This window comes from Helianthus annuus, chromosome 3 (assembly GCF_002127325.2).
Source record: "Helianthus annuus cultivar XRQ/B chromosome 3, HanXRQr2.0-SUNRISE, whole genome shotgun sequence".
NCBI classification, from domain to species: domain Eukaryota; kingdom Viridiplantae; phylum Streptophyta; class Magnoliopsida; order Asterales; family Asteraceae; genus Helianthus; species Helianthus annuus.
This window is the reverse complement of record NC_035435.2, coordinates 152365850-152377668: the sequence shown is the minus strand read 5'-3', so window position 1 is coordinate 152377668 and position 11819 is coordinate 152365850. Positions and strand designations below refer to the sequence as shown.

Below are 11819 nucleotides of genomic sequence, written 5' to 3'. Positions count from 1 at the left end.
TGAAGGAATCGACTACAACGAAGTCTATGCACCTGTTGCACGTCTTGAAGCAATTCGAATCTTTCTAGCCTATGCGTCCTTCAAAGGATTCAAGGTTTATCAGATGGACGTGAAAAGTGCATTCTTACATGGTGTGGTTGAAGAAGAGGTATACGTCGAACAGCCTCCAGGTTTTGAAGATCCTATCCATCCCGATCGGGTTTGGTTGCTCAACAAAGCTCTTTATGGTCTTCATCAAGCACCGCGAGCTTGGTATGCAACCTTATCTCACTATCTGCTGGAGAACGGTTTTCGAAGAGGTCTTATCGACTGTACTCTCTTCATCAAAGAACAAGATGGAGATCTTCTTCTGGTACAGGTATATGTTGATGATATTATTTTTGGTTCTACTAATGATGTCTTGTGTAGGGAATTCGAGCGCATCATGCAGGATAAATTCGAGATGAGTGCTATGGGGGAAATGACCTTCTTCTTGGGCCTACAAGTACAACAAACAGAGTCCGGGATATTCATCCATCAGACTAAATATGTTGGTGACATCTTGAGCCGGTTCCAGATGTCTGATGCAACGCCCATTGGTACCCCATTGCCAACTAATCACGGAATTACTCCAGATTTGAAGGGAGAAGCTGTTAGTCCTTCAAACTACCGCGCTATGATCGGATCTCTTATGTACCTCACAGCATCAAGGCCAGACATAATGTACCCAACGTGCCTGCTTGCCAGATATCAAGTTAACCCGAAGGCCTCACATCTTGCTGCTGTTAAAAGGATTTTTCGTTATTTGAAGGCGTACCCTGACACCGGTCTGTGGTACCCTAGGGATAATAACTTTGAATTGGTAGCATTCAGTGATTCTGATTTTGGCGGATGCAAAATCGACGGTAAATCCACAACGGCTGGATGTCAGTTTTTAGGGAATCGCCTAGTCACATGGCAGTGCAAGAAGTAGACGTGTGTTGCTACATCAACATGCGAAGCTGAATACATTGCTGCCTCAAGTTGTTGCTCCCAAGTTCTTTGGATCCAACAACAAATGCGGGACTACGGTTTTGAATTCCTAACTACTCCTATTTACGTTGATAATTCTGCTACTTTAGATATCACTAGAAATCCTGTGCAGCATTCAAAGACCAAACACATCGAAATCAAATATCACTTCATACGTGATTGCTTTGAGAAAAGGCTAATCGATGTTGTTAAGGTCCACACCGATGACCAACGTGCCGACTTATTTACCAAAGCATTTGACAAATCAAGATTTGACTTTTTATTATTGGTAAATGGCATTAAGGTCAAGCAAGAGTAAACCAACATCGAAAAATCATTTTTGTAAATATCTTTGTGTGTTTTAAATTTCTCTTAGTTTATTGATTTTAGGGGGAGTAAATCCAAAAATCGGAAAATCCAAAAACATCGAAAAATTTCAAAAACACAAAAACAATAGAAAAACAAAAAATGAGTTTCCTGGCGAGCAAAAGAGAAAATGATAGTACATCAGTGGTCTATCCAAACCTCTTTAAACCTTAAATGAAAAACGATAAGCAGCTCTATATAAGATGTATCGGTAGGCTCACAATCATTTTAAAGTGTGCAGGGTGATATAAATCTTAAACCGACTGAAGACCAGGTGGGAACCATTCATTGGCATATGGTCTTAGTACCGAAATTTCGTTTGATAGATTGCCGAGGTTCTGAGATATTCGGTCTTTATGCTGCTTATCATCTGGGTATCATGGTTGTATCTTTTACCGAAAAATAACGGGGACGCAAGTCTAGATCTTCCATGATACTATACATACGTGTACATATTATATATTGCATACTGCATTCGACCTCAATAAGTGATAAACAATCACATGTCCATATCAAATAAGTGATAAAATATCACATTTATCCGGGTGTCAAGTTCGTCTCTCTGCTGTACGGAAGTACTGACCTGTTCACGGACTTGCACCTGTGTCCTCATGCATATGAAAATCAAGTTCCTCATCAATAAGTGATTATATCACATAGGACTTGTTTTCAAATCAAAATAAGTGAGTATCTCACATCATATACGGTCAAACAGATGATAATCGGTATACTCACCGGTAAGATGAACTCTCGTGCATACCTTGATACGGGAATGTGTCGTGATGTGGATGAACACCGGTCGGTAAGTATAAATCATACCCTAACGTATCTCCTAAACATGATTACATCTGATAAGTTGAGCTTAAGTGGACAACAATACCGATAATTGTTATAGGATGCTTATCTTAATGTTAACTAACTGAACAACAAGAGTGTTTTGGCATGATCGTACACTGATATGATTCTCTTACCCTCGAAACTCACAAAAAGAATGTCTGTAAATATTTATTTACTGCTTAACTTTTATTATTGTTTTCTTTTAAACAGTTTCGTCGTTTGGTGCATATCAGCACGACATTAGCGGTGATGTCGTTTGATAACACTCAAAGGATTTTAAATTGTTGTCTTTTAATTTCAAAAATACCAAAAAGATTTTAGGTGTGTTTTAATATAAACTTTATAAAAGCCAAAAAGATTTTATTTCTGCTTTATTTTCGATCGTACGATGTTGGAACTCGAGTCTTCGTTGCCTGAAACCTGTCTGAAAACCGAACTGACTAAATCTTCATAAACGGTCAAAATTTGCAAGTTTTGAAAGTTAAACTAAAATTGACAAATTTATTAAACTTTCAAACTGTCGGACGGTGTTTGATTATGACATGGTCGTTCGTGTGTCATTTGGTTATACTAACTATTCCAAGCAGTTGTTCTCATTACGCGTTTAGATTTCTTGCATGTGCAGATTCTAAAGGCTAGGAGAACATGGTCGATGACACGCTTTGGAATGAAGACACGACGATCTCACTTCATAAAGATCAAGTTATTCACCACAAGGATCTCACTTCATAAAGAACATGATCGAGTTGCCGCTGGCCATCATCAACACCACAAGGATCTCACTTCATAAAGATCAAGTTATTCACGAGCATAACTCAAGAGGGAGCTTATGTTAAGGGGGAGTTTGTCAACACACTTCCTACATGATACGGGTAGTTTGTTGATACACTCTCTGCTTTCAAGACGTGAAGACTTTGAAGATCCTCCGACTTTGAAGACTTGAAAGGACATCCGAGTTTTGAGAACTCGAAGACCAAAGACCGTCGGAGTTCGAGACGAGTCTACAACTATAGAAGATAAAGACAAAGCTACAGCCAAGGGGGAGTTTGTTGATGCACTTGTGTCTGTACTTTGTCTGTATTCGGTCACGATGTAAACGATGTCCTGATTTGTGTTGTAAGTTGACCAAGTCAACCATCCTCCGGTTTGACTTGGACAACAATTGGTAAATGTTGAAAGATGTTCTGTCTCGAAGGATAAGAGATCGAAGGATGATGTGGATCCTTCGATCTCATCGAAAGATATGCTTCGAATGATTAGACCTCGAAAGGTGATCTTTCGAGGTCCATGCTGATCCTTCGAGTGACTTGTCATCGATAGATGATCCTTCGGACCATCTATCTGATCCTTTGGACCAGACATCATGGGCTGGGTATAAATACCCATGCAGTGTGTTGAGTTCATTTAGACAGACACTTAGACAGATTCACACACATCCGAGAGATAGGCTGAGAGCATTCTGTCCGGAAACTCACACACACACTTTGAGAGTTTGCAAGTTAGATTTGTAAACATTGTGCTTGTAACCGAAACCTTCATTTGCATTAATACAAGTTGTGTTAATCGGTTAACCCGTGTGTGTTTGTGTTTATACTTGTCTCATCCCGGTTTGCTTGCTAGCTTGGATTCCGCACTCGCTAGTGAGTTTGTATAACAAGGATTGAGGTTCGTCATCCTCCGACAAGGGACCTACAATGTATCTTAGAACGGTATATGTGAACGGTTATGTTACAAGGGTTGACACCGTTTAAACGGTTATGTTCCCTCCAAATTTAACCGTCACTATCCATCACTATATAAGAACATAGCCGGCAGTTATGTCCGGTACCAAGAAACAATTTCATTCGATATTGTATTCCAAACAATTCTTATCTGTTCTTTGATAATCATGGTTTCCCAACCAACGAATAATTCCGCTGCAAATGCAAGTTCATTTCCAACAAGTGGTATCAGAGCCACTTCTGAAAGAGAAGAGATCCAGGGAGAAACGCCAACAACACTACCGTGTCTGCACTGTATGAATGAGATTAGAGAGCGATGAAGATTTCAAAGAAGGTGTTATTATTGCAATCTTTCAGGGCATCAGATTGCACAGTGTACAAAGAAGGAAGAAGATGAGGCATCTCAACTCATTCGTTTAGCGATAAACACAGGATCACAATCTCAGAAGGGGGCGGATGATAACAAACAATTAGATCGGAGTTCAGAGTATATAGTGGTCGGAACAGACGGAAGTTACTGGTCAGATATCTGGTACGTCAGCAAATCTTCTAAACGACACTACTCTGGAAATATTAACATATTTAAACGAATCAAAAAACTTTATGAAGTCGAAACAAACACTGGGGAATGTAATTTTTATTTCATTCAAGGAATTGGTGTTGTTGAAATAATTTCCGGAGTAGAGAAATTACGATTGCAAAGCGTGTTTTACACACCAGATATTGATCGAAACGTACTCAGTTTTGATCAATTGATAACACAAGGTTACACGGTAAAGTTCATGGGTGATAAATGTAAAATATATCCAACGTTTAGCATTCCTACGATAGATAAAAGAAATGATTCTGCATGTTACTCTAAAGAAAATGAAGAACAAAGAAAAAGATGAAATACTCAGATCTGAAACGGAATATGAAAAATTCAAGAATGATTACTTGAATTCATATTTTGAAAGTTTAAACATTACATCCGAAGAACCGGACTGGAATGTAATGATCCTACAAGCGATGACCTTCAATGAATTCCAAGATTGTAAAGCCTTTATGGATATGTTGGAAGATGACGAATACGTAGGAAAGTATAAGTTCTTCATAGAAAAGAAATTCGAAGATATGATAGACTGGTTCTTGAAGGTCAAACTAGAAATTAACTCAAGACCATTACCTGCTTATGCCGAGAATAACCGGAAGGTCTGCATGTTAGAGTTGTATTTAGCAGTAAAAAGGGAGGGCGGTCATCGACGGGTGACAGATAATCACATGTGGGCAGTGATAGCAAAAGACATGGGTCTTGATTATGATGATGCAGAACTCATGAGGCTGATGTACGCTATGTATTTAGACGTGCTGGTTTATTACTACAAGGTCAAATGTATTCAAGGCACTGCTGAAGAAAAGGAAGTCGGTGAGGATACCGCTGCAGAAAGAAGGACCAGAAGCATGGAACTTATTCCAGGAACAAGTGGACAAGCTGCTGCAGAACCAGAAGAAGGAACAGACGAACATTTCGCGTTATATGCTGGCAATGACTGGAAAGGATTAAGAAGGCTGCATACGAGAAGAAGATTCGATTTTCAAAGAGCCAAGGCAGCAGTGGATGACGCTAACATAAGTGTTCTGGCACATTCTCGTAAACGAAATCATGTTTAGGGGAGTGTGTTAGAAGATATAAACATAATTTCTATTATATTCGGATATTATTATATATGTTTGTATTCTTTAGGATTATATAACTTATAATTATGTATCTTAGAACGGTATATGTGAACGGTTATGTTACAAGGGTTGACACCGTTTAAACGGTTATGTTCCCTCCAAATTTAACCGTCACTATCCATCACTATATAAGAACATAGCCGGCAGTTATGTCCGGTACCAAGAAACAATTTCATTCGATATTGTATTCCAAACAATTCTTATCTGTTCTTTGATAATCATGGTTTCCCAACCAACGAATAATTCCGCTGCAAATGCAAGTTCATTTCCAACAAATTTTACTTACTCTGTTTTTTAAGAAGACGCGATGAGCAGAAACCAGATGATCATATGCAGCAACTGATAAGTAATCAGTACCTACAAAATGAGAACAAATGACTGATTATGTTATGCACACATCCAAGATAGGTTATGGTAGGTATTTCCTAAAACAAATGTTTCCTGACAGCATTTTTTTTTAACAGCAAACTCACTTTATATATATATATATATATATATATATATATATATATATATATATATATATATATATATATATATATATATATATAAAGAGCCAGCAAGCGGCTGGGAACAAGCGACAAGTGAAGAAAAGTTATAATAGAGGTTTTCTTATTAAACAAAGCAAAGCTGAATACAAAATTTATATTGCTCATTTGTTGTAACCTATGAATATGAGCAGACACATTTTTAACTACTAATAATTAACACTAAAGATCAAATAACTGCAGTAAATAAGATGTCAGTTTCAGAATATGTGATGAAGCTTTAATATTGCTAACATGCCCCCGCAAGCTAAACGGCTGGAGAGACGTGAAGCTTGGACGTAAGAGCTTTGAACCGAACTGCAGCCAACCCTTTCGTGAGAATGTCGGCAAGCTGATACGAGGTAGAAACAAAACGAACTTGAAGAGTTCGCGCGAGAATCATGTCACGAATGAAGTGAAGATCCACTTCTATGTGCTTTGTACGTTGATGAAGAACAGGATTTGCAGCCAAATAAGTAGCACCAAGATTGTCACACCATATGATAGGAGAACTTGTAGGTTGCACGAAAATTTCAGATAGCAAGGATTGGAGCCACCGAACTTCTGCTGCTGTGTGGCAAGAGCACGATATTCCGCTTCCGTACTTGACCTAGCGACTGTATGTTGTTTTTTGGAACTCCAACTAATCAGATTAGGCCCCATGAAGACACAATATCCTGTAGTAGAACGCCGATCATCTGGGCATCCTGCCCAATCTGCATCAGCGTAGGCATTGAGAGAAAAATTGGAAGACCGATGAATGCTTAAGCCATGTGAGAGAGTACCCTTAAGATATCTCAGAATGCGTTTAACAGCAATCCAATGACGATCAGTAGGTGTTTGCAGAAACTGAGAGACTTTACTAACAGCATATGCAATTTCAGGTCGAGTCAAAACTAGGTACTAAAGAGCCCCTACGGTACTTCGGTATAACCAAGGATCAGGTAACGGCGTTCCAGAAAGGCGAGATAATTGGCGACCGGTGCTTACAGGAGTAGGTAGGGATTTGCATTGACTGAGACCAGTACGTTGAAGAAGATCAAGAAGATAGCATTGCTGAGAGAGATGAAGTGTGTCGTTTGAGAAGGTTGCCTGAATTCCCAAGAAAGAACATAAGTCACCGAGATCCTTCAAGGCAAAGCGAGAGTTAAGACGACTTATCAAAACTGTAACAAAGTTAGAGGAGCTGCCGGTAATAATAATGTCATCAACATAAACAAGTATATAGCAAACCATTGAGTCATGGCAATAAACAAACAAAGATGTATCAGAAACACATTGAGTAAAGCCAAAATGATGAAGTGCCTGTGACAGTTTTGAAAACCATGCGCGCGGAGCTTGTTTTAGACCATATAAAGCCTTTTTTAAGAGACAAACATGATGAGGACGCGTAGAGTCAACAAACCCAGGTGGTTGAGTCATATAGATAGTTTCAGATATATCCCCATTAAGAAAAGCGTTATTGACATCAACCTGCCTGATAATCCAATGACGTGAGAATGCTACAGATAGAATTACCCGAATAGTTGTGGGTTTAACAACAGGACTGAATGTATCAGTGTAATCTATTCCTTCAGTTTGATGAAAGCCTTTGGCAACTATTCGTGCCTTGTAATGACCTACAGAACCATCTGAATTCCGTTTAATACGAAAAACCCATTTGCAACCAACAACGTTACCCATAGGAGGAGAAGGAACCAAAACCCATGTGTTATTTGAGTGTACAGCTTGCATTTCGTTGTGCATAGCATCACGCCATTCAATGTGTTTAGATTCTTGATTAAAGGTGGATGGTTCAACGGTAGGAGGAGAAGAGGCATGGTATAGAATGTAATCAGAAAACTGTTTTGGTCGTCGAGTGTTGTCACGAGTTCGAGTGACCATAGGATGGGTAGAAGCGGATGGGGGAGGTGGTGGTGGAGGCGGTGGAGGAGGCGGTGGCGGGGGTGATGGTGTTGGATGAGGAGAAGCGGATGGTGGAGATGGAGGTGTAGAGGGTGTTGGTGGTGATAATGGCGTTTGAGATGGTTGAGGGGATGAGGGTTCTGGGAATGAAGGTAATATGTTGATGGAGGGTATGGTTGCAACGGAGGTGGTAGAGGTGGCAGGAGATGAAGGAAGAGAAAAGACATCTTCGTGAAAAACAACATGCCGGGAGGTGTAAGTGCGTCCGGTTTTAGGATCATGACAAATATATCCGTGATAATTGGAAGCATACCCTAAAAATATACATGGGATTGATTTTGGAGACAATTTATCGGGACAGATGTCACCGAGAAAGGGGTAGCAAAGACATCCAAAGGTGCGAAGATAGGAGTAATTGGGTTTGGAATGAAACAGGAGCTCATAAGGAGATAGATGGTTTAGAGTTTGTGAAGGAATTCGGTTGATTAGAAAGGTGGCAGTGGCGTAAGCGTCATACCAATAGATTTTAGATAAGTTTGCATGGAAAAGTAAGGATCTAGCAATTTCAGACAAGTGTCGATTTTTCCTTTCAGCCGTTCTGTTTTGTTGAGGTGTGTAAGGGCAAGAGATACGATAAATAATTCCAGATTCGGAGAGAAATTTTCTCATGATTCCTTGAGTAAGTTCAGGTGCACCGTCACATTGGAGATGTTTAATTGTTGTAGAAAACAGGTTTTCAACGGAGTTTTTAAAATGTCTAAAAACTTCAACCGCTTGGGAACGGTAAGTTAAGGGGTACATCCATGTAAAACGACTATAGTCGTCAATAAAAGTAATATAATATCGATAGTTCGAACGAGAAATAATAGGGGAGGGTCCCCAAATATCACAATGAATGATATGTAAGGGTTTTGTACTACGATTTTGAGAAGGAGAGAATGGCAATCTGGTAGATTTTGACATATCGCAAGCATGACAATGTTTATTATGATTTTTATTAAAGGAAGTACATGGAAAAGACGGAAAGGAAGCAAAATCAAAAACAAAATTAGATGGATGGCCCAAGCGATTGTGCCATAACGTGTGAGCATCTGAGGTCTTCGCTGTGAGTGAATAGAGTTGAAAAGGCCTAGGACGCAGCCGATGAATCACTTTTCCTGTCAAGGTCTGTATAGAGAAACCAAGATATGAGAACATAATTGAAACAGGGTTATCAAGAACTAGTTGGGTTATAGATAATAATTTTTTTGTTAGATTAGGAACTATCAACACGTGTTTTAAGTAAAGTTTATGATTTGAAAGAGTGAGAGTAGAATGTCCGATATGAGTTATCTTTAGAGCCATACCATTTCCAACAATAACCTTTTCCGAACCATGGTAGGGTGTCGCATGATCAACCATGGATATGTCGGTAGCCATGTGAGACGTGGCCCGGGAATCAGGAACCCAAGAGTCAATTTCCTTACATAAATCAGCAAAAGTTGGAAGATTGGCAGTGAATCCGAAACGGGAGGGAATTGAAGACTGGTCAAACCAAGATGTATCATAATTAAGATTAAAAACATCAGAAGGCGATCCCCTGGAGTGAGAGCTAGAAGCGTGTGAAAAATAAGAAAAAGGTTCTGCTGGGTTTGGGATTGTTGGGCCTATTACTAAATTGGCATGAAAAGGAGTCTGTGGATTAGGATATGAGAAATCAACTTGATGAGGAAAAGAGGATGGGGTCTGTGGTGTTTGTGGTAAGAATGGGTCCCCATGTGGGTTTAGGGGTGGGGTTGGGTTATAGGAGGGTAGGTGTTGAGGCATGGGATTAACATGAGATGAAGAAGGTTGATTCAATGCACCACCATTTGTGGGATTACTAAAAACCTGGTTAGAAAATTCCAAATCAAAGGGACGATTAGAGAAGTTATTAACGGAGGAGGCCATCGCCTGTTGGGAAGTGTTTGCATATGGCGGGCGAGTGCCAGAAGCACGGCCACGACCACGGTAGCCATTGAAAGCGCCGCGACGACCTCCGGTGTAACGATTTGTGAAGTTGTTATTACGAGGACCAGGGGATTGATTGCTCGGAGTGTAACGGTAACGACAATACGGGGCTTCATGACCATTTTTCTTGCAAATCTGACACATGAAACGAAGTTGAGGGTTGGATGGTGAGGAGCGGAAATTGTCGGCAACGGGCGACTGCCCGAAGTTATCGACAGCAGCCATAGCTACTGGAGGAGTGGAAAATTGCTTTTGTTGGTTGAGGCGTTCTTCATAGTTTAGAAGTTTAGATCGTAGTTGGGCAAAAGTTGGTTGTTTATCAGAATGTTCAACATTTAACACAAAGTTGTCGAATGTTGGATGGTCAAGGCCATTCAAAACTTGGAGCACAAGACTTTCATCAGTAACCGGGTCATCGATTGAGTTCAACTGATCGGAAAGTTGTTTGGCTCGATCACAATAAGCGGTAACAGATTGGTTTGATTGTTTTAATAACTGAAATTGGCTTCTTAGATGTGAGCGTTTGGCAAAAACTTGGTCAAAAAAGGTGTCTTCAATGATTTTCCATAGGTCCGCAGCGGTTTCGGTACCGATGGAAAGATGAGCAATTGAAGCATCTAGCGTTGCATTGATGCAAGCAGAGACGTACCCATCATCGTGGTCCCATTTATCGGTATCACTGATGGAAGGGGGTGGGGTCGAACTGATATGTTCAAGTAGTCCCATTGTTTTGAGAATGGTAACAAGTTGGTGTTTCCATGTAAGATAATTTTCATAGGTTAGTTTGACACTAACAAAGTTGGCTATATTAGGGAGAGATTGAAACCGTTGATTATCAGGAGGGGGAGGAGGAGGACTGGTATCAGTCATGATTTGGCAGCAAGAGGAAAAAAAAATGAGTTTAGAGTGGATCGATGAAGGCTCTAGATACCATGAAGAAAAGTTATAATAGAGGTTTTCTTATTAAACAAAGCAAAGCTGAATACAAAATTTATATTGCTCATTTGTTGTAACATATGAATATGAGCAGACACATTTTTAACTACTAATAATTAACACTAAAGATCAAATAACTGCAGTAAATAAGATGTCAGTTTCAGAATATGTGATGAAGCTTTAATATTGCTAACAACAAGCTACAAAACAACCAAAACGAACAAAAACAACAGAACATTACAAAATGCCTATGATATCAAAATTCTTTCAGTCCTCCCATTTTATCGATTTGAGCTTCGCGCGGTTATTAATCCAAACATAGGAATCCTCTTTGATCTGGTCCACCATCCTACTGATCGGAATAAAATTGCCCTCAAATAATTTCTCGTTTCTGGCCCTCCAAATGCTCCAAACAGTCGCCAAGGCTATCAAATAAACAGCCTTTTTCCATAATTTATCTCCTGACAGAATATTAATTCAAGATTTTAGTGTAAGTACATCCACCTAGGTTCCATTTAGGCAGTGTTAAAATAAAATGAGCATGTTTAATTACCAACAAGTTTAGTGTCAGTGTTGTCCTTCAGCCATTGGGCTCCATCCTTCGTAAATCCAACATAGCTTGTGTCAAATTGCTTTTCCCACATTAGCCGCCTGAAATTAATGATCAAGGGTTAATTAAAAGGATCCAAACAAATGCAATTCAAGGTTGAACAAAAGAATTATTTTTAAAGATTGTTGGAGACATCGAAGCAAGCGAGGAATGGTTTCAAGAAGGTTACGATGCGAGAGGCAAACCAAGTTTCACGGCGATACAAAAATGCACGTCCGCCGT

At 39.6% G+C, this 11819-nt stretch overlaps 1 protein-coding gene across 1 annotated transcript; it reads right to left on the bottom strand.

Annotated features, from left to right (window-relative positions):
• Positions 1-9923: 9923 nt before the first annotated feature.
• Positions 9924-10921, bottom strand: LOC110928104. The gene is made up of 2 exons (XM_035988226.1): positions 10030-10921; positions 9924-9931 (listed from the first exon to the last, which is right to left on the bottom strand). The coding sequence occupies exons 1-2, from the start codon at positions 10919-10921 to the stop codon at positions 9924-9926; spliced, it is 900 nt and encodes a 299-aa protein (XP_035844119.1).
• Between the last annotated feature and the right edge of the window lie 898 nt (positions 10922-11819).